At 51.7% G+C, this 23,068-nt stretch overlaps 1 protein-coding gene across 5 annotated transcripts in view; it reads right to left on the bottom strand.

Annotated features, from left to right (window-relative positions):
- Window positions 1-330: 330 nt before the first annotated feature.
- Window positions 331-23,068, bottom strand: part of ANP32A (acidic nuclear phosphoprotein 32 family member A) — a 40,833-nt gene continuing 18,095 nt past the window's right edge. For 4 of the 5 annotated variants that reach the window (XM_086711057.1, XM_086711056.1, XM_086711055.1 and 1 more), the window contains exons 2-7: window positions 8,651-8,800; window positions 8,319-8,441; window positions 6,021-6,219; window positions 4,708-4,805; window positions 1,829-1,892; window positions 331-1,569 (exon numbers count right to left, since the gene is read on the bottom strand). In XM_086711057.1, coding sequence (XP_086567183.1) covers window positions 1,508-1,569; window positions 1,829-1,892; window positions 4,708-4,805; window positions 6,021-6,219; window positions 8,319-8,441; window positions 8,651-8,800 — 696 coding nt within the window. In that variant the 3' untranslated portion in view covers window positions 331-1,507. Of the gene's footprint in view, window positions 1,570-1,828; window positions 1,893-4,707; window positions 4,806-6,020; window positions 6,220-8,318; window positions 8,442-8,650; window positions 8,801-11,148; window positions 11,173-23,068 lie in introns of those variants that run through there. The other variant, XM_086711060.1, reaches the window with a different exon arrangement.

Here is a 23,068-nt window from a genome sequence, read left to right on the forward strand (position 1 = left end):
CAGAACCACGAAAGAGAACTCAAAATAAGGTCCCAAAGTTGGCCTCACTTTTGGGTGACCGTTTCGGTGTTCAAGGAACTCTTTTTCTAGCTTTACATCTTTTGGGTTTTTACTCTGAAGACGAAGCTTTTAATGAAGACCGCACACCACTGAGCCTGGCTTTGAGAACCCCAAGCCTCCAAACTTGGCACCAGGTTGCATACTCTGTAAAGAAGCTATTTTAATCGGGTAACCGATGCTAACGCTTCCCCGCATCAGCTAGCAGGTTATCTGGAATGCATCTTAGAAAGATCAATGGCCTGCTGGACTCAAAGAAGCCATCCCCAAAAAAATTGTATAAAAAGATTTATTGAAATTTATCAATGACAAACAGACATAAAACTCAAAGTTTGGCTCTTCTGAGGGGGAGGAGAGAAACCGGTGCAGATGTTCTTTTGTACAGATGAAACGCGGGCTAGGAAAGAACACGTCACTTCTAAAGCAATCCAGAAGGGGGACACGAAAGCAAACCTGTACACTCACTAGGAATTTGCAGTCGTTTCAGATTTCCACTAGGTAAGAAAATACAATTTTGCGTTAGTTTATCCGTGCTCGGGTGTATGAAAAAAAAACCCAGCCGACATGCAGCACTGCCTCCCGTGCCTAGGTTTGTAAAAACGGTCTAAGCACAGAAGGACACGTGGAAGAATTCTCTGGTCATTTTTGTAAAACAAGGCGTTCGAGTATTTTACAGAACAAGATAGGACAGTTTTGTGTTTCCTTAATCTTATTTTAAAGAGGTTGAAGTTTGAGGGTTTGCTTCTTCTCTTTTAATTGTCATGACCGAATCCGTTCTACTCATAACCCATAAGCCTGCTGTTTTCGGCTCTCTGGCTCATAGCTCTGAAGAGTGACGCCACAGTCTTCTTCACAGAGCAAAGCCCACCACCATCTGTGAAGAGGGAAAGGAATGAGAGACGGGGAATGTCCCCCAACCAGTGCCAAAATACGCCTTTAGGTTGCTATTTACAAACCAGGGCGTTGGATGCCTCTAGCAGGCCCAAGAAATGCAGAAATCACGGGAACGAGCACAAGAGGTAAGACGTGGCTGGTGCTCAGCGCCTTCTGGGCTTCGAGAAACCAAACGGAGGCCAGCCACGACCTTCCAACTGACTCCAGAGACTCCGGAAGTACCAGGAGACAGAAGAGCCCTCCAAACCATCCTCTTTGAGAGTAAGAAACAAATGCTCACTTGGTGTGTACCTTAGCTATCGCATTTACAGGGACAAAACCAGACACAAAGAAAAAGTAGGGGAAAAAAATAAAGAGTGGCAGTAAAAATAGTATTTTATTCCACCCCCTCCCGCCCTCCCTCCCCCCACAACCCCCAGTACACGTTTCCCCTCTCGTTCCCACAGCAACGTTACAATCAGAAAAAAATAAGTTTCGGGGGGCGGGATTTCGGGGGGGGGGTATGGGTAAAAACAGTCAAATCACAATAGGAATTTTTCAAAATAGGTTATTCCACTTAGTCATCGTCTTCTCCCTCATCTTCAGGTTCTCGTTTTCGCTTCTGACCCCTTTCTTCTTCTGGAAGAGGAAGGAAAAGGCGTTTAGGTTAAAACACTGAGCCTGCCTCTCACTCGACCCACCTGCTGGGAAACCAGGGGACCATACGTCTGGGAAGCTGGGCCATCCCTGGCAGATCTGAGGGGGCAGATCTGCAAGCCAGGGAGGCACGGGGGGCCTCGGATGGGTGTGTTCTACCCTCGGGCAGGTCCCCAGGGCCTGTGCGGTCCGCTGCCGACCGAGGGGGCCGGGCTAGCTGAGAGTAAAAAGGCTGCCATACCACCAACGTCTTCTTCGTCTTCCTCGTCGTCTACTTCCCCATCGTTATAACCCTCTTCATCCTCCTGGAAGAGAATACAGACAGCAGACATTAGTGATGCCCCTGGCCCAGGGACCCGCTGAAGAGGCCACTTCCCCAGACAGTGAGATCGAGAAGGTGGGGGCCTCTCAGAGCCTCACAAGAACCTGCCACCTCAGGATGGATCCAAAGCAGACGTTCTCTTGCATCAAGGATCCCTTTGAGAAAATGACAAAGCTCTGAACCCCTTCTCCAGAAGAAACCGCCCACATCACACACAGTATCTGCAAACAATGTTGGGGGGATGGCAGATGCTAACCCAGTTCAGAATTCTGACCTGGAGTCCCTGTAACTCAAGCAGCTTTCCAATCTGTGCGCTCTCGGGAGAGAAACTTCCCCAAGCCGACTCTGTCATGCACAAGCCAGCCGTGCTTTTATTTGCCCTCAAAGTAGTTTTCGCTTCAAGGGAAGACCCCGGTTTTAGCAAATCCAGGTTCTGTGGGCAAGTTCAACCTCACGCTACCCAGCCTGTCCACCGCCTTGCACACTTGGATCACTCGGAGGGGACGATCAATCCCAGGCCCCTGGAGGACATCATTCCCAGCTCCTTGAGATTCAGCAAGGTGTGTGAATTCATTCTCAGCACAGGATCCCTGTTTTACGCTGCTTCTGAAGTCCTATGCTAGCTGAATCTCTACATGCTGAACACTGTTCCTAAAGCATCAGGCAACCAACCCATAGTTTAAAAAGAACCTGGTGTGGGGCAGCCAAGCGTCTGACTCTTGGTTTCAGCTTGGGTCATGATCTCTCCGTTGGTGAGTTCAAGCCTGACATCAGGGTCTCAGCTAACAGTGCAGAGCCTGTTTGGGATTCTCTCTCCCTCTCTCTCTGCCCCTCCCCTGCTCATGCTCTCTCTCTCTCTCTCAAAATAAGTAAGTAAACTTAAAAAAATAAATAAAATAAAAAGATCTTGATGAGAACCTTCTTTTTGTCAAGAGACATATCCTTTTAGAAGATCACCAAATAGTTTTTCAGTCTGTCTGCTAAGACTTTTTTGGTCTGTGTGTAAGTTCAACTTCACTGGAAGCTAGAACTCTTGCAGATGGTCAATGAGATTACAAAAAAAAAAAAAAAAAAAAAACAACAACAAAAAAAACCCACAACAAAACCCTGCACGTTGGGACTCCTGTGACAGGAAGCGCAAGATGAAAAATCCATTAGCCAACATGACTTACTGCCCTGTCCTGGGGGGACTGTTTTTCTAAGTCTTTATTTTTTAAATATTTGCAATATTCTTGCAGCCTACACTTAGGGAAAAGGGAAACCCAGCAGCAGAACTAGGCGGGAACAAGGCCGATCTTTTTCTATTTGCCTTGCCTTGTGCCTCTCCTAAGTTTGGGGTGGGCAGGAGATCCTGTCCAAATGGGTCTGTGGCAGGATAGAGACAGGAAATCGGAGAAGGTAGGTACCCTGTCCATGTTGTTCTCACTTTCAGCCTCTCCAGGTGTAACTTTTTTGTTTTTTTAATGTTTATTTATTTTTGAGAGAGAGACAGGCAGAGTGCAAGCAGGGGAAGGGCAGAGAGAGAGGGAGACACAGAAACCAAAGCAGGCTCCAGGTTCTAAGCTGTCAGCACAGAGCCCGATGCGGGGCTTGAACCCATGAGCTGTGAGATCATGACCTGAGCCGAAGTCAGAGGCTTAACTGACTGAGCCACCCAGGCGCCCTTCCGGGTCTAACTTTTGTAATCAGGAAGAGCTGATTTAGAATTCTGAACAAGTCATGGAAAATGACTATTACAGAGAGACTCCGAACATCCAAACACAAAACCTAGCACAAGACCTTGGAGAAGGGTGTAAAAGCCTAAAATAGTAAGTGCTATTACCTACAAATTTTTATATTCTCTTAAGAATTCACTGAATTGATCCTTCTTTACAACTCAGATGTAAGGGGCGCCTGGGTGGCGCAGTCGGTTAAGCATCCGACTTCAGCCAGGTCACGATCTCGCGGTCCGTGAGTTCGAGCCCCGCGTCAGGCTCTGGGCTGATGGCTCAGAGCCTGGAGCCTGTTTCCGATTCTGTGTCTCCCTCTCTCTCTGCCCCTCCCCCGTTCATGCTCTGTCTCTCTCTGTCCCAAAAATAAATAAACGTTGAAAAAAAAAAAAAAAAATTAAAAAAAAAAAAAAAAAAAAACAACTCAGATGTAAAACAACACCTATCTTACAGATGAAGAAATAGGCTCAGAAAGGTTAAGGAACTTGTCCAGGGACACACAGCCAGCAAATGGTAGAGCTGGGATCCGCCCTCCTCAGACTGTGCTATTAGTAACCCTCACAGACACGCACAAACCTTGTCAAAACGCTGGGAGCAAGCCAATGTATTAGGATCACAGCATTATTTCCACGTGTGCTAGGGACCCTTGTCACTCCGAATGGCACCAAGCAGGGTCTTCTCCTATCACCCATGAGTTCAAAGCAGTCTTTGATTTTCTCTAACACACTCTTAAGTGCTCAGTAAATATCTGAATTAACGTATGAATGCAAAAAGGCAGAAAATAAGGATGTGGATTCCCTAAGAACTAATTTTCGCATATAAACCAGGGCTAGGTTTATTCCACCAGCACATGGCTCCCCTCCTGACCTGCCTCCAGAATCTTCTCCCTCTTCCTCTCCCGGGGCTGGCTGCAAGCCTGGACTCCCCCATAGCAGCCCCATAAAAGGCCCCGAAATGGTCTCGTTTCCCCAACCAGGGTTTCGTGGCTGCCAAAGGCGGATCACTGAGGCCTTTAAGTTGGACGGAGTCATAGGCAGCAAGTAAGGGGGACTCTGGGAACTGGTGCCCCTGCCCAGTTCAGCCTCTTACCTCTTCTTCTCCACTCACGTCCTCCTCTTCTCCTTCCTCCTCCTCCTCTTCATCCTCCTCGTCTTCCACTACCTGAGCATCTTCATCATACTCTTCCTCTGTGCAGCAGAAATGGGGACAAGGGAACTGGTGGTGAGCCCGCCTCCCTCACAGCACGAGCCCAGGCTGTGCATGGGTGTTCCATACAGGTAGTCTCCCGTGGGGCCCAGGACCCTCCCACGCCCACTCAGGCCCAAAGCCTGGAAGCCCCAGTGTGACTGAACACACCCTAGGGTCATCCAAAAGCTAAACCCTCCTCCCAAGTTGTACAAAAACGAGAAGTTCCTGGGTGGAGGCTCAGCCCACAGAGAACTCGCTGGATCAGAGGAACAAGTTACAGGGTCTAGGAAGGCAGAGAAGTCAATTCATTTGCCAAGAGCATCTAGCCAAATTCCTTGCTTTAAAGGATGTTCACATCCAAGTCCCTGAGGGGGGATGTGACTTGTTCAAGGTCATACGTCAGAGTTAGCCACGGAGGTGGGCCTAGAAACCTGGTCTCAGGAGTCCTGTCCTGGGCCCTTCCTGTCATACCACAAGATGGAATAAACTAAGGCAAATGGGTGTCTTGAGTATCTGACCTAACAAGGAAACTCAAAAATCCTATGTCTGAATTAATGGGCCAAATGTCTCAACTCTCTCTGTTACTGTGGCCATGAAGAAGCCGCTGGGAAACTACACTACGCTGGCACAGGGGGGAAGGAGACAGGACACGCTCCTTTCCTTTCTTCCTTCCTTCCTCCCTGCAGGTCCTGCCGCTCACGGCTCGACCTCACCCTCCCCGTACCACCAGGGGGCCCAGCATGCCACGCGAAGCAGCCTCTTGTACTTCCGGGGCCCCTGGGGGCCCCTGGGGCTCCAGCATCCACACCCTGCAGGTCCCGCCTGTGGTCCTGTGGGCTGCAGCCACCAGGGGGCCCCACAACCTCTCCAGCTCATGACCTCATCTCCACTGCTGGACACCCAGGTGAATGGGGACCCTCAGGCCACACCCCACCTTCCTCTGTGCGCTCACCAGCCCTGGGCTGGGGAGTCCACGGTCACGGTCACGGTCACACTACAGAGAGACACTGTAGGATCTCATTCCGGGGGTGGGGACTTCGGAAAAGAGGAAAAACCGGAAGGGAAGGTTTAGTTAGATTTCTTAAAGAGTTACCGCACTATCAGGCAGTGTCACGATGCCTCTCTGGGGTTCGAGCCCCAGTGAGAAAGATGAGGGATGGTGGCAGCAAAGCAGCCCCACTCTCCCCACCCCACCCCAACCCCCCGACACCCACCATCCTCGTCCTCCTCATCGTCGTCCAGCCCCTCCACATAGCCCTCGGCGTCTGAGTCGGGGGCCTCCTTGTCATCCCGGTCGTAGCCGTCGAGATACGTGAGCTGTGGGAGGAGCTTGAACACGTTTTCTCGGTAGTCGTTCAGGTTGGTCACCTCACAATTGAAAAGGTCTAAGCTCTTGAGGTTTTCTAACTTTTTCTGCAAGCAGAAACATGAAGTCAACAGTGAATGATCTGTGGGAGGGCGGGAGGGCAGGGGGGAAGCAGGAGGGGGGACTGAGCCAGGTGGAGGAAACAGCTTTGCTCTGCCCAGCCCCGTCACCCTGGTTGGTGGGCCTCAGTTCCTTCACCCGGAAAATGGGAGGGCGGACTTTAGGGCCTTTGAAGCTCCATCCAAGGCCAACACATTTAGTCTGCAAATACAGCTTTGGCCGTGTCAGTGACCGGCTTCAAATTAACCTGGGGCTCCCTGGGGCTCCAGCCAAGAGCTTTGCGGCTGCCCCTGTGACGAAGGAGCCAGAGGGGAACGAAAAAGGCGCCACGAACAAAGAGACTCCTGATGTGTCTATTACTAATGATGGTGTGGATGACGGCCATTCACATAGCACACTAGGTATTAACTCAGTTTATCCTCACAGCCCCGATAAGGTAGAAGTGATTACTAATGTTCAGTTGCTCTCAAGATCTCAGGAGCGAGAAGTCATTCTCAGCAGGTCAAGGGCAGGGAAGGAGTCTGGGCTGTGGTCTGGGTGGGCGAGCCCAACACCCTCCCCCAGCCTGAGGAGGTGAGCATAAGGCATCAATCACATTGATAACCAGGGAAGGAGAAGCTCCAAAAACATGTGTGGTCTGTGCAGGGAGAATAGGGTGTGTCTGTTTGTCTGTCTAGGTCAGACCTTTCATCGTAAGCCGAATCACAATGTTTTATATACACATACGCTTGGTCTCTACACCTGCCTCCCAAAATACACATATACAGAACTTCAAAGATCTTCCTATGAAATCACGAAATCAAGGCTTCCAGGTAGATCCAAATAGTTTTGCTTTGCCCTAGGAGGTTGGTGGAAGACCTAAAAAGAAGTTCTGTGGGACGCATATACTCGTAGTTGACTCCACGCCACAACAGGCGAAGTCGGAGCTTGGGAAAGATGTGCTGGCTTCTGGTTCTGCCGTTCTGGCCCATCAACCTGCCCCTCGAGCGTCCACAGAGGGCAGGGAGTGCCTTTTGGACAAGGACCCTACAAACCCGAACTGAGGGATGCCCCAACTTCTACTCTGTAAACCTAGAAAGTGTGGCAAACTTGGCAAAATACCCTCATGACCTTTCCCTGACTCTAAGGTGGATGGCTTGTGAGAGGGTTCTTACGTGTATGTTTGCAGTAAGAATGCTTATTTAACGTGGTAGTATTTCCGTATGTCAAGAAAGCTATTAGTCAAGGACAGCTGAAATCAAGGGAACACACTCACTCAGATCCAGGTAATGGAGAAATTGTTATTGTGACCATGCCTTGTCCCTTTCTGGTGAGTAAACCCATGAAGTTTGGGGTGTGTTCAGCTCTATGGAAATGAACAGGAGCCAGAAACACGGCCCACATCTCTGAGGCCCTGGTCACTATCACACCAAGGACTAGAGACCATGGCTCAGTCGCTCTCTGCCCCTCAGAGCAAGGCCTGCATCGAGGCTCTTGCCCCATGCCATTCTGTGCCATCCAGGGGGCCATCCCACCATTTGGGGGTACCAGCCTCAGGCCAGCAATCCAAGGAGAAAACAGGTGGGCCACTCCCAGGGGCAGCTTAATTCTTGGGTGGCTCCTCCCTCCCCAACGAGGGACTATGAACCAAGCTCAGGTTCCCAAAGCTGAGCAGAAACTGTAAGAAGAAAAGCATTGGACCAGAAGTTGAGGCCAGGGTCCTACCCCACCCGGCCCCCTGACTACCCACTCTGGCAGTGTGAACTTGCTCAAGCCATTTAACTTCGCTAGGCTTCAGCTTCTCTGCGGACAAGGCAGAAATAGTAGCTCCAAGTTGATCTCATAGCACACGAGAGTCAAATAAAGTAAGAGAAGTGAGAAAAAGAAACGAAATGAAACGAAGAGAAAAGAAAAGAAAAGAAAAGAAAAGAAAAGAAAAGAAAAGAAAAGAAAAGAAAAGAAAAGAAAAGAAAAAAGAAAAGAAAAGAAAAGAAAAAAAGAAGAAGAAACAAACCCCAAACATTCTACAAACGCAAAAGTAGTATTCCCTGATATCACCTCCTCCCCCCTCCCGCCCCGAGGAGAGGGAAGGACCCGAAAGACTCACCAGTGGCTCTATTGTGCTGAGGTCTTTAATTTTGTTGCCACTTAAATTTAGATGCGTGAGGTTCGGACACTTTTCTGCCAATACTTCCAGGCCCCCTGAGATTCTGTTATCGCTTAGTTCAAGCTAACAGGGCAGGGAGGGGAAAAAGCAGAAAGAGCTCTTAACACGAAGGCGGAGGGCCCAGGGTACCCAGCCCTCAAAGTCGTCTGAGGGCCTCGACCACGGGCGTGTTGGCGCACGCGGCCGCCTCACCTTCGCTCGCGCCCCCTCAACACCAAGCAACGAGCGACCCTCTCCCCTCCTCCCCGCGCACACTCCTAGACTCTATTTACCTTCTTAAGTTTGTTTAACTTTGGTAAGTTTGCGACTGAGGTGAGGCCTACGTTGATTGTACTTAAGAACTCCAGTTCTTCAAATTCATCTGTGAGGCCCTCGATTTTGCCTTCGATTGACCGGCAGTTGTCCAGGACGAGCTCTTTCACCTGCAAAGGGAAGGCCAGCGGGCGGTCAGACCCAAAGAGCAGTCAGTCCGTCCTACACTGCAGGCTGCACCTCCTCTGTCTCTTCAGGGGCATCTTGCGGCCAGCACCCACCCAGGTCCTCCTGCCGTCTGCGGTCCTGAGGGGAAGGACGGAGGGGGTGGGCACACGCTCCGGGCATGGTGGTCTCGTTCCAACGCCACGGCCACACTTCTCCAAAACTCCCCTTAAAAATAAGCCGCCACAGCCCCCAGCTTCCCACCGGCGCCAGCCACACCGTCAGATCCCCACCACCCTCCTCCCAGGCCCTGTGGCCTCAGCCTGACCACCTCCCACGGCCAGCTACTTCCCCTCCTTCGGCCTCCGTGTGCCTGTGACCCTCGGCGTGCGGACCCGGCCCAAGACACACACGCACGCCACCCTCACCAGCTCACCGGCCAGAGCCTGCCCACTCGTCACCACAGTCACCCGCTTGGCCTGGCCCCTGGTAGGGGCCGCAGACTAGGGAGCCCCCCACTCTCCGTTCTCTAGACCAGCCCCGTGCAACAGAACCTTCTGCAACGATGGATGCCTCCTGCTCTGGCCAAGAGAGGAGGCGCTAGCCGAGGGTGGCCACTGAGCACCTGTGACCCGGCTGGTGAGACTGAGGAACTGAGTTTTCACTTTCATTTTCCTTAATTTAAATGTAAAAAGACACTTAGAATTACCATACGGGATAGTGCATCTCTAGACCCTGCTCTTCGGGTCCTGAGCATAGATGTGAAAGGAAAAGAATGGAAATCCGCAACCCTAGGACGGCCCCTTAATGCATGCTGAGGTCGTCGAAGTACAAAAAGTCAGTCTTTGGAAGCACCTCTGTGACCCTGTCTGGCCCTTCTTTAAAACTCCCTGGAGGCAATTTTGCCGCTGGAGTTCTTAGATTCTCTTCTTTTCTCTTCTTACTCCAATCTGGGTCCAAATCCTTTATTTCTGAGGATGTAGAAAGACGAGTTTGGCTCAGGTCATGATCTCATGGTTTGTGAGTTTGAGCCCCACCTCAGGCTCTCTGCTGTCAGTCTGGAGCCTGCTTGGGATTCTCTCTCTCTTCCTCTCTCTCTGCCCCTTCCCCGCTCTCTCTCTCTCAAAATAAATAAATGAACTTTCAAAACACCCCCCCCCCCAAAAAAAAACTGAGTTCCTTTATTTACAAAAAAAAAAAAAAAAGACTCATGAAAAGCAACTTCTCATTAGGTGGTTAAAAGGTAGATTTGGCTGAAGGGAAGATTCCAGGCTCCAGTACAGATGGTGGGGAGACAAGCTGAGGAACACATCAAGTCCCAGGCCTCAACGTCTCTGGGGAGTCAGCAAGGGAAGCCAGGGTGCCCAGCCCTCCAGGAGGATGCCCCGGTGACCCACTCCTGCCCCAGCAGTCTGGCTGCTCCTTGGCCACCCAGGGCTGGCAGGCACCTTAAAGGTAACTCTTCCTGGCCGCATCTGGTGCTGGACACAACATCCCCACCTGTCTGCTCCCCACAGCCTCAAGGAAACACACATCACCATCTCGGGATCTGCTGCCCCCCTAGGACTTCCCCCTACAGGTTCTGATTGGTCACGGATGGTTCAGACAGTACGATCTAGTTCTTCCAAATGGCAGTCCCACACTGTCCGAAGGGTCATGCCAGCCCCTCAGAGCCTTTTCTTCTCCTGGACAAGCAGATGGCCTTCTGTTCTAACCAGCCCCTGTCCAGAGCTCCTCCGGCCCCCTGAGCAGGCCAATTTGCTTAGACCTTCCTGCCGGGCCCAGGATGACCGGCTTGCCACAGTCCTCCAATCCTCCCTCCTGCTCAGGCGTCTCGAGGCCAAGCAGAAACCTGGGGGGACAGAATCGACAGTGGGCCTGCTGGGCCCCTTCTCAGCCCACCCTTGTCAGCAGGCAGACCAGGGGCGCTCGGGGCACATCTGGACTGCAGAGCCGCCACAGTTACCCTGCTTTCTTCTTCCCTGGCAGACAGAGGTGGTGTGCCTAGCCCAGCGACAGTGGCAATCTGCCAGGAAGGGCAAAGCCAGGCACAGGAGCTCCTTCCCAGAGCTGACCCGTTCTGGGCCTAGGCAATGGCCGCCAAGTCCTGCCTTTCCCCTCGGATCTGGGATGGGAGAAGTTAAATCCTTTTCCACTCCCTCAGTCCCCAGGAGAGGCCAGATGTCCAGGTCAAGCCACCTTCTCAAGGTCACTGGCAAGAGTGCCTGGGAATAAATCCTGAGAGGCCTTCTGCCCTAGGGCAGGAAATCAGTGTAGAGCCAAGAAGCCAGGCCTTAGGGGAGCAGGGCAAACGGAGGGAGGTTCACAGCGCCGGGAAAGGGGGTAGGCCCACCTCCTTCATCTGCACCAAACTCTGGAGCCACAAGGCCTGCGGTCTTCGGAAGGCGCTGCAGATTCTTGGAGCTCCACCAGAGAAAGACAAATACGAGCAGGGATTCCAGTCCACCCTCAAAGATTTCAGACATGTGGTTTTTCCAGACGGGTCAAGGGCTTCTCCTCTTAACGACCATTTGCCAAGGAAAAGAAAGCCTTAGAGATGGGGGTGGTGGGGCTGGGAGTCAGGGGAATTCCTCCCGGAAGTCAGCCTCTTTTCCAGAGAGGCACGGCGCTGCCTGGGAATTCTATGGACAGGCACGGGGTCCCAGTCCCGGCACCCCACACGACCGCCAAATGGGGGCCATTCCTCCCGGGGGATGATACGCAAGCGGCTACCACTAATGTTTTTATTAATAGGAACCATCGGATCTTTCCAGAGCCTGCACAGGCCCCCTTGAAGTGCTTTGCTGGCACCAGCTGGTTCACTGGTGGGAATGGGATTTTCCCATTCCACAGCCACATCAGAACCACCTATCCTAATGGCCCCTGGAATGGACATAAGACCCAAAGCAGTGAACCAAGGTGGTCAGTGTTGGCTCCCGACTGGTCCTCAGATGTTCCCAAATATGAGGCGCGCTCTCCCAGACTCCCCCAACTCAACCCTATAAGCTCTCCTGAAGCCCCTTCCAACAGGTCCACCAGCAGGGTGGGGACCACTCCTGGCAGTCCCCGCCCTGGTTACACTTCCTCCGTAACCAAAACAAAATCCAAGCCAGCCCTCCTTCAGATGACACTGCGATTAGGGAGCAAGGATGTGGAGAGGGGCTGGGGGACCTGGCACCCTGCTCTTGCCAAGCGGGAAGAGGCTGCTTCCAGCCGCTTGGGCAAGTCTATGCCCTCTGGAGTGCCAGCAGTGGCCAGTTATAGGTCAGGTCTGCGGGGCCTCTGGGACCACCACTGGTTTCTGCATTTCCTTCCTGGCAAGAGTTTCGGCAGTGTTTGGGGTGAGATCAAAGATGTGAGAGAAGGGCAAGGTTCAGACACTGCGGCTGCTGATATCACCAAAAAGCCCAAACACCACGAGGGGGAAGCCCACTGCTGCTTTGGGGAGTGACTGTCACTTTGGGGATGGCAGGTAAGCCACCTGTGAAGTGCCTGAAAGTGACCAAACAGGAAAAAACAAAAACACCGGCCCAAGAGGTGATCTGGAGTCATTCCACGCACGTCCCCCGGGTCCCCCTGGGTCCACAGAGGGTGGCCCTTTCCTAGAGCTCCAGGACAGACTCCCACGTTTGTAAACCTCCAACCAGCCCCAGCACTCCTCAAATCCACTCTGAGCTCCTGATCCAATTCCAACCCACTTCCTCCCGTCTCTGTGCGGTGGCCGCCACTCCAAGCCCTTCCAGGCAGAGAACATATCCCTGTTACATCCAGGGTGTGTTCGCCTTAAAAAAGAAAAAAAAAAAAAAATTAAGGTCCACTTCCCCCTGCCAAATCCTGGGTGTGAGCTAAGTGCAAAGTTAAAATTAAACTGGAAATTTGTACTTTGGGTTGAGACTCTCTCCCAAGCTTCACTGGCCCTTTAAAAATATCTGAATGTGGTTGCTCTCTAGCCCAAGAACTGGCTTACTCTGCTGGTAGCAGAAGCTTTTCAAACACCCATGGACAAAACTACACAGGATTCTAGGCTTCACTCCTCAGGTGTCAACACCCAAGAGGAGTCTGCATGTTCACACTCAGCCCTCTCGAGAGGTCAGTGGGGAGGCCACTGAAGCTTCCCAAGAAATCAGACTGTCCGGCTCCAGCGTTTCCTGAAAAACTTGTCCCCAAAGCAAGGACACAGCAATCATTTCTCACCAATGGGAGCTGATACGTCCGTGCTAAACACAAACACATTATTACTCTAAGGAACAACCCGTTGCTTGTTTCAAAACTGTGAAATCTTGTCTTCACAGCTCTCTCAAATGTGACCATTTCCTCTCTATTCTCTACACCGCAGTCCTGATCACAGTCATCGAAGTCACTCTCAGTCCGATTCTGCCTCCCAATGGGGGTCTCTGTGACAGCGGGGGGTGCACTGGACTACACGAACAGGTCAAGGACCTGGCTGGCTGAGGACCCTGACTCTGTCCCTGAGGGCTGGGCTCTGCCTCTGTGGAAAGAGGAGAATGGGATCTGTTTAACTTGTGAGGTACAAATCCCAGCCTAGAACACATTCCGTGTGTGTGTGTGTGTGTGTGTGTGTTTGGGGGGGGGGGGAGGGACGGGGGGCTCCAAGTTCCTACACTGACCTAAGTGGGCCCTCCACTCTGACCTCTCCTCAATCTCACCCTTGCATCACAAATCGAGTTCAGGCCCCCCCCCCCCCCCCCAGGAAACCTTCCCCACACCCAGCTCTGAGCATCCCAGGGCACTGAGGGCAGCTGCCACATGAATCATTTAATCGTGTATTAAGCATCCGATCCTCCTAGAGGTCAGGGACTGTCCTTCCCCGTAATCAGCCTAGCGGGGAGCGGACACCAGAGCAACTGCTTAACAAATGTCCTGCTTACCGTGCCAGGCACAGCACTAGGTGCCGGGAGTACAGAGTGAGTCAAACTTACAGTGTCGCGGGTCCCCTATATACTGAATGAACCCGACCTCTTATAAACAACGTTTTCCACGTGCCTTGTGTCCCCCAGGAGGCAGGCCAGCTGCGCACGCTCCTTTTGACCTGACCCAGTGCTCTGCATGCCAATCTCTCGCCTATTAAAAAAACCTCCCTCCACCAAGGGTGCTCCTATGACACTGTTCACCTGGGTAAATGCTGAGGGGACTCAGAGGCAACGGTGTGCCGGTGAGCCGCAGCGGGGTCCCTGCCAGCAAGAGGTGTGGTGGCAGCTGGGAGGAGGCAGACGGCTGGTAAATAACCTCAGAGCAGCGTGCCAGGTAGCAGACCGAAGGCTGGGACAGAGTGCATTCTTCAAATGCCTCTGCCCCAGACGGGACAGGCATGTTAAAGGAAGACAGGAGGGACCCAAGAAAGGGGATGTACTATATCAAAGCCAGGACTGGCTATATCGTTGGCAGGGCTTCGTGCAAAATGAAAACATAAGCCCTCTTGGTCAAAAATTATTAAGAACTCCAAACCCGCGACAGCAGCGCATTGAGCCCAAGGGAGGGCCCTCCTAAGCACAGGTCACATGCCCGTGATCAGCTGGCCCTGATTTAAATGGACAGCTTGGGCCTAAAACAGAGCCCTCTGAAGGCCAGAGCCAGAGAGAAGGAAGCTTTAGTGAGAACAGCTCTTTATTTTCCCAGCACTTCCGGAGGCAACGTGGAGAGGTGGACAGAAGGCAGGCTCTGGAGTCAGAGAGACTTGGCTCAAGTCCACATTCTCCACTTGCTAGCTCATCTCACCTCTCCTGAGCTTCCGCTTCCTCCAGTGACAACAGTGCCCATCACCTAGGGCTGGATGAAGTGAAATAATGAATGCACTTAGAGCATTCCCGGTTTGGAAAAAGCCACTTGCCTTCTCCGTGATCCACCAGCCACCTTTACCACGGTGTCCACAGCCATGCCACAAGAATGGGAACAAAGGCAAGCCGCCACATCTGAGCCACCGAAACTGTCTCTCATGGAATGCACGAAGCCTCTTAACATTCTGGAGAACTAAGGTAGTAGGCCCAAAATATACCCCTCTCGACCTGACATCTACACCTCTCGTTTTTGGCCTTGTTTTCCCCCACTGGCCTCGAGTCTCGATTTTCTTTTCTTTCCCTGAGCAAGAATGCAACAAATATTTGCAGCTTTGGTCTTTACCTGTCCGTCCCTGACCAATTTAGTTTTCAGGTTCCAGTCTTGCACACAAGAGGAGACGCAAATCAAATTGACCCCGCGTTTTTTTGGTGCTCGTGGGTTTTAAATAGGTCAGCTTTTAAATGGGCCATCCCCCGCTGCAGATCCCATTTCTGGCTAGAAGGCCAAACTCGAGTTCGGCTTAACAGTCTTGTGTGGCAAGACCTGCCAAAACCCAGTCAGGTTCCATGGAGGGGAAAGTCAGGCTCTGGGAGAAAAGTCAGACATTTCGAAAGCTGGAAAGGCCTTTGGGATCATCTAGGTCAGTGGCTTTCTGACCACAACCCACAGTAAAAATATATTTATACCCTGGCTCAGTGCACACATGTCCTGTGTATACAAGACATGCACACCGAAACGAAACGTACCCTATTACAATTACTGTTTTCTGTTACATTAAAAAAAACATTTTTTTAATGCGATTTTTTTAATGCGACCCACCGTTTGTAAAATGCTGGTCAAGTTTAGCCCTCTTTTTTTCCAGAGGAAAGAGCAAGGTCCAGAGTTGGCCCAGAGTCCAGGAACCTTGAGCTGGGTGATTCTTCTGTCAAGCTACCCCATACCACCCCTCTGAGCAGAAATCAGAGGCCCCAGTGGAAGACTGGGGAATCATCCACATAGCTTTCGAATTTCTGCTAACAGGAGGATATTCTGCAGCCTCAGTGGTAGCCAAGACCCTGGCCTCCACACCTTAAAGATCTTTTAAAATCTTAACTTAAGGGGCAGGGTCCCAACACTACCTTAAAACAAAAAAAAAAAAAAAAAAAATCTCTCCAAGAAAAAAAAGCATCTGAGTGTCTGGATTTTGTTTGTTTCCTACAATAGAGCTCTGAAGGCACGGGTGGGAGCACATGGCCGCGGGAAGTCGGTGACGCCATCCTTATTATTTTAGGGAACCGTGGAACGCAAGCCGAGGCGCGCTGCAGCGGTAATTAAGCTGTCGGCCAGGGCCCGGGTAATAGGCTAAGCGCCGGCTGGGGGAGGGCCCACATTAACATAAACCCTGTGACTGGCTCCTGCTCCGCCTGGAACCGGCTCCCTACCTCCTCCAGCGGGTGCGGGGAGGTCTCAGTTTCTGCCTCGGAGACAGAGAGGAGCTGGTTCCACTGCGGATGCTTCCTCCAGCCAGAAGGACAGACTCGCAGTAACCGGAGGCGGGCGGGGATGGCTGTTGTAGGACCTGGGCTTCCGGCTTGTGGCATGGGCCCGCTTGGCGCGAGTGAGCCCCCGGCACAGCCGGGCCTCCTCCCTGATGTTTCGGCCCTGGCATTCCTCCCCTAACACCTCATTCCTCCCTCCGGGGCCAGTCTACATTCTACTCCCCTTCAAGACTTGTCATTTCCACTTCCCTGACCGCCCAGCCCCTGCCCTAGCCCTGTCCGCCTTAAGAGTATGGGAAGCAAAGTATTCCCAGAGCGGCAGAAAATAGGGCCAGAAGGCTGTTTGGACCCAGGACGTGGGGAGGGGGTGTCTTGGTCTGACTTTGCTGGGGGAAGGCAGTGTAGTGGGAACAGGGAGAGATGAGGTCTTGGCTCCGGTGGATGATGCGATCGGTTGGCAACCTAGCAGGCTACATCTTCTCTCCATGGTTGTCCCTTCCCACCTTTAGTGGGTACTGGATGAAGCAGGAGTTTGAAACTGGTCCCAGAAGGTGGTATCTGAATGGTGACCAGAAGGAGGAAAGAGGGACAAGAAGCATGAAGGTGCTGATCAGGCAGTCAGATGACCTGGACCCTGGTGCCCACCTTGCCAGGGACTTGCTGTGTGACTTGCTGTGTGCCTTGGGGGAGAGCCACATCCCTCTCTGGGTTTCTGCCAGCCCCCTAATTCACACACTGGACAATGGAGCCTGAGCACAGACAGGAGATCCTTTCTAGCTCCAAAATTCTGTGGGTCCATCTACTTTTAGTCCCACTCACATCCAAACTCAGCCTCTGTTCCTCCGAAAGGAAGTGAGAGATTTCATGGACCAAAAGAGCTCAGGAGTCATCACTGAGGGACGCCAGAAAGGAAATTTGGGGCCCCAGGCAATTAATGAAACACAAAAATCAATCGTGTAGTCTCTTAAAACACACCAGGGTCACAAAAACAGCCCCCAGAGGCCCAGGGTGCTGGGTTCCAAATGCAGCAGTCTGGCATCGTCCCATCTGATGTCTGCCTTTTCCCAGGGCAGCAGGGAGCAGGCACCTCAGCTCACGGGGTCCTATTCCCTGCTCAACAATATTGCGGTTCATAAAAAAACCACCCTGTTCACAATGATCTTATTAAATAGCCACAGCACTGGCCCCAAGCAACGGAAAAGCCATGAGGAGATTGAAGGGGAAGGCCCAGAGAGCAGAGGGGTAAATCCTGACCAATCTCCTAAAACGCTGCTTTGATCATGTCCTATCACGTCCCATCACTCCTGGTCCACAGACTTTCATGGCCACAGGGACTGCAAAGCCGGAGAAGGATTCCCAGCCCCCCAGCCATCAGCGCTCCTGGACCAAAAACCCTGTGCCTCTTCCCAAGGCAGCTTGTCCCCACCTCACCTCTCTGCCAGCCTCCCTGCCCTGCAGCAAACACGGTGGCACCACCTGGCATTTCCTCCCTATATGACAGTTTACAAAGTGCTTCCCCAGGCATCACTGCATTGAATCCTCAAACAACCGGAATTCTACTCCTCCTACTCGTCTCCCAGGGAAAGTGCTCCGTCCACCAGGGTCCTCTGAGAGCTGCTGCTCGGCCACAGAGGGCATCTGGCAGTTCTTCTTCCTGTGATCTTTTCTCCAAACACAAGCTTACCAAGGGCTGAGGTCTCAGTGTTCCCTGCTGGTGCCCTGCCCAGAGGGGCTGGCTTTCAGTAAATACTTGCTAAATGGTCAAACTGGAACGGGTCACTGAAGCTAGAGCAAAGAATGGAGTGGGGGGGGGGGGTGCCAATGGCTCTGAAGAATCTTCTAGATTCTAAAAGGCTAACTAATCCCTAATTCACTTTCCTTTTTTTATTTATTTATTATTATTTTTTTAAATTTTTTTTTTCAACGTTTATTTATTTTTGGGACAGAGAGAGACAGAGCATGAACAGGGGAGGGGCAGAGAGAGAGGGAGACACAGAATCGGAAACAGGCTCCAGGCTCCGAGCCATCAGCCCAGAGCCCGACGCGGAGCTCGAACTCACGGACCGCGAGATCGTGACCTAGCTGAAGTCGGACGCTTAACCGACTGCGCCACCCAGGCGCCCCACTTTCCTTTTTTTAAATTTTATTATTATGTTTATTTATTTTGAGAGAGACAGAGTGTGAGTGGGGGAGGGGCAGAGAGAGACAGAGACACAGAATCTGAAGCAGGCTCCAGGCTCTGAGCTGCCAGCACAGAGCCCGACGTGGGGCTCGAACCCATGAGTGAGATCATGACCTGAGTTGAAGTTGGACACTCAACCAACCGACTGAACCACCCAGGCACCTCCCTAATTCACTCTCTTTAAAAAAAACTTTTTTCTTAAGGTTTATTCATTTTTCAGAGACAGAGAGAGCATGAGCGGGGGAGGCACAGAGAGAGAGGGAGACACAGAATCTGAAAGAGGCTCCAGGCTCTGAGTTGTCAGCACAGAGCCCGACACGGGGCTCGAACTCACAGACCGCGAGATCATGACCTGAGCTGAAGTCGGACACTTAACCGACTGAGCCACCCAGACGTCCCCCCTAATTCACTTTCTGAAGCAAACCATCCCATTAGTTCCACTCCTAGACAAATCAACAAGCATGGCTTCCTGGGCCCTCTGTCCCAGCTGCCTGATGTGGTTGATGTGGACTCCTGAAATCAGATTCAGGGACTGTCAGCCTGGCTGGGGTCACCTGTGGACAGCAGCGGCAGTCTGATGTGGAAATGCCACTGGAGTCCTCAGGTCAGCAGAGTCCAAAAAGAGGGCAGTGGGCCCAGTGTGGACCTTGACTGCTACCCACTCCCTGTGGACCCCCAAGTGGAAGAATGGTCTGCAAAACAAAAGTTAATTCACTTCCTCAGATCCATGAGCTGGCAGTTCAACCCTCTGCCCAGCCCAGCCCAGCAGCACAGCCCATCTGAGAAGACACCTCACTACCCAGACTCAGACTCAGAGGCTGGGACGCGTCCCACAGCCTCTGGACGTGCCTCAGCCAAATTTGCAGCTGGCTATTAAAAAGTACATCACAGAACCAAAGGACCCCATCATCACCACCTCTAGGGAACCACCGATCCTCTCCAGCTCCTCAGGCAACTGATGAAGCTCTGTGAAAACCAACCCAGTGACTCACCCAAGGTCACACAGCCCATTATGGAATCAGACCTTGGGCTGTTCTCAATTCTCCCACACCCTAAAGCACAGGCCTCTCCGTGATGAACTCCTGGAAGCAAGAGGAAACAAAGGAGGAAAAAGAAAACAGCTGTGAGGAAAAGAGCCCCATGCCTGAACCTGGCCCTCCTCCCTCCCTCCCTCCCTCCCGCCTCCACACACACACACACACACACACACACACACACACACACACACACACCCAGCAGGACCGGAAATGCAGAAGAGGCAGAGAAAGGCTCAGTGGCCTCAGAGTCGAAACTCTCGACCTTGGCCTCCTTCCCTGCCACCTCTACCCAAAATGACAGTGGCACTGGCAATGACAGAAGCAGAGCAAGTAGTGCAGTGTGGAAGGCCTCATGTCCAACCACCAATAGGAAACCGCTGATTTGGGCAGAAATGGGAACCCATCATGCAGAAGAGCCTAAAGCTGGGGGCTGAAAGTTTTTTCTATCCAAGGCCACAAAGCAAATTAGCCAAGGGTCACACATGAGAAGCAATTTAATCTCCGTTCTTTCTCCTTGAGAAAAATGGGACACGTGCACCTTAGCCTAAGCCTGTAAATGAAAGGCTATGGGTAAAAGTATTTGCAATGGAAATGCTGAGAAGGAAGTGTTAGCTCCCCCTGTCTACTAAGTGGGAGGGCAGGGACGGGAGCAATGGCAGGAGGGAGAGGGAGGGAGGGGGAAGCGAGGGGTGGGCGGGAGATGGAAGGCAGAGGGACAGACAGACACTGAGGAAAAGACACAGGCAGTCAAAGGCGGGAGAAAGGATAAAGTTGAAGGCTCTGCACGTTTTGCTTTACTTCCAGAGTTCCACCCTCTTCACGTGGATTTTGGAGACAGAACTTTATTCATGTTTACTATCTTTTAAAATAGGGGACAGGGTGGGCGCCTGGGTGGCTCAGTCAGTGGAGTGCCCAACTTCAGCTACAGGCATGATCTTGCAAGTTCATGAGTTCGAGTCCCAAGTCAGGCTCCGTACTTACAGCTCAGAGCCTAGAGCCTGCTTTGGATTCTGTGTCTCCCTCTCTCTCTGCCCCTCCCCTGCTCTCTCTCTCTCTCTCTCTCTCTCTCTAAGAATAAACATTAAAAAAAAATAAAAATAAAATAAGGTACAGGGGCACCTGGGTGGCTCAGTGGGTAGAGTGTCCGAAATCAGTTCAGGTCATGATCTCATGGTTCTTGAGTTCAAGCCCCGCATCGGGCTGGCTGCTGTCAGCTTAGACCCTGCTTTGGATTTTCTGTGCCTCCCCCACCCCCATCTCTCTGTCCCTTCCCTCCTTGCACTCTCTCTCCCAAAAATACATCTTAAAAAAAAAATTTTTTTTTAAATGCCAGAAGCCAAAACCAAAAACAAACCCTTATAGCCTTTATGATTCTTGAAGAGTCCGAGAGGGGCTCAATGACTAGAGACAATGTAAAAGTGAACCGAATGAGGGGCGCCTGGGTGGCGCAGTCGGTTAAGCGTCCGACTTCAGCTAGGTCACGATCTCGCGGTCCGTGAGTTCGAGCCCCGCGTCAGGCTCTGGGCTGATGGCTCGGAGCCTGGAGCCTGTTTCCGATTCTGTGTCTCCCTCTCTCTCTGCCCCTCCGCTGTTCATGCTCTGTCTCTCTCTGTCCCAAAAATAAATAAAAAACGTTGAAAAAAAATTAAAAAAAAAAAAAAGTGAACCGAATGTGTTCTGTCTCCCAGGCGAGGTCATCCCAAGGCTGTGCTGACAGCAACAGGTCAACAAGGACCGAGGCTCCTTGGGCAGGGTCTCTATATACACTCTGCTCCGACGGGACTAAATCTTGAATTCTGAAACTTGAGGCAGAACAAACTTGAGGAAGGCACCCAGGGTGGGAAGGCCCCTGACAATGGTGGCACTGGGAGAACCATCAAAGGCACCGGTGATGTTTTGGCTGGAGGGTGGGCAAGCCTTTCGACAGCCATCTTTTTCTAACTATCTTGAAGGAGTGTCCTGTGCACACAGAATTGTGTTTATTCCGTGCTCTCCTGTGCTTCGAGAACGAAGATCAGTGTGCAGGAATTACAATGAGGCAGTTTTCGGCCCCATGTAAACTATGAGACTGTTTAAATCATTACAACTGTCCCAGAAAAGAATAGGCTGCTCTGAAAAAAAAAACAAAAAAACAAAAAACCAGTGAGCGGTCTCCCTACGCATACAAATCAGAGGCCTCTAAGTGACCGTCTGCAGAGGGCTCTAAACAGGGCTGAACAATTATTAAATGGAGTGATATTGTATGATGAAGCGCTGCAGGGAGACAAGCCTTGGGTCTTTTCGCCTTTAAAAAAGAGGCTATGATCTGCTTCTTTCCTCTTTAAAGAAGTGTTACTTGTTTAGGCCACAGGGCAATTTACAATTTACCGGTTCAATACTGTGTACGGAGTATCTATTAGATGCTGGGCACCTGTGCTAGGCAGACGTTAGGGATACTGTGCAAAGCCCAACTTGCCAGGCTTCGTGGGCTCACACATCGGAGGGGATGGGGGTGAGGCAGGAAAGTGATCAATGTAGCCTGTATGTAATATGAACAGATACCATAAAGAGAAAACAGCAGTGGTGGGGAGGGATGCCACTTTCCTATCCAAGGGAGTTTCCAGTGGGGACTTGAAGCCACGGGAAGAGCTTTTCAGGTAGAGGGAGGGAACAGCCAGGGCAGAGAGCCTGAGCGGGGAGCATGTGTGGCTCTTCTGGGAGAGAGGATGACAGAATTTGTGGAAGAAGGGAAGGAAAAGAAGAGGAAACGGTGGCAGGAGAAAGGGGTGGCAAGAAGGATGCTGTCACATCCACCCTTACACACGCCTGGGACATTCTGCACCTAACTTGTATGGCAGGGTGGTGGGTTTCACAGGCAGTGGAGGTCCGAACTGTTGGGACCACAGCAAAGGGGATTAAGACCCAATGTGTGGCCGTAAGCCTGAGGTTTCCACTGCCCTTCCATAAAGGCGAACAGTGAAGGAGGCTTACTGAGGACTGTGCTCACCTGACTGTTTCCAGGTAGAGACTGGCCCACACCACACACCTCCGGGAAATCTCCTGTGGTGGAATGTTCTGCTTACGAGTGTTTGGGCTCGTGAAGAGCATCAGGGAAAATCTGGTTTAGTTCCAGGCTCTACCACTTAGGAACTGTGTGGCTTTCGTTGGGCAAGACTTCACTGAGACTCCATTTCCTCATCTGTGAAATGGGGAGAATCCCCACCAACCCCACACGTCTCTGAGGGACCAGATGAGGTAAACTGTGCAGTCCTGGACGGTATGAGGAGGAATTTTACACTCAAGTTTCTCACCCAAGACTTCACACTCCGGAGAGCAGAGATGAGGTGTTATGGAGCTCTGACTCCCCCACGCTGCCTTGCACTTAGCTCTCAATTAATGTTTGCTGAACTGAAAAGCATTAAAAATAACCTGGGAAAACATTCTGCCATTTTTTTTTCCTTCCTATTAAACTGCAGCACTTTGCCAGAAAGCTCCAGAACAGTCTCTCTTCACTGTAATCCTCCTGTTTGAGGGAAGAACCAACTGAGTCACACGAGGGCAGGGTGTTCAGAGGACAAACTGCCAGGCACAGGGACAGGAACAAGGCCCAGACCTCGGCAGAGGGCTCCTTGCTCTCTGCATCGCCCTGGCCTTTCTCAAACAGCCAGAGCTGATCCAGGTGGAGGCCACCAACAGAAGGGACTGCAGACCGTCCTAGGACCAGGTCAGTGTCTCCTGGAAAAGCCCACAAAAGTCAGACATACACACAATATACACAACATAATGGAACCTTGCTCTAAT

Source organism: Puma concolor, chromosome B3, assembly GCF_028749965.1.
Source record: "Puma concolor isolate L17-30 chromosome B3, mPumCon1.1.hap2, whole genome shotgun sequence".
In the NCBI taxonomy this organism is placed as follows: domain Eukaryota; kingdom Metazoa; phylum Chordata; class Mammalia; order Carnivora; family Felidae; genus Puma; species Puma concolor.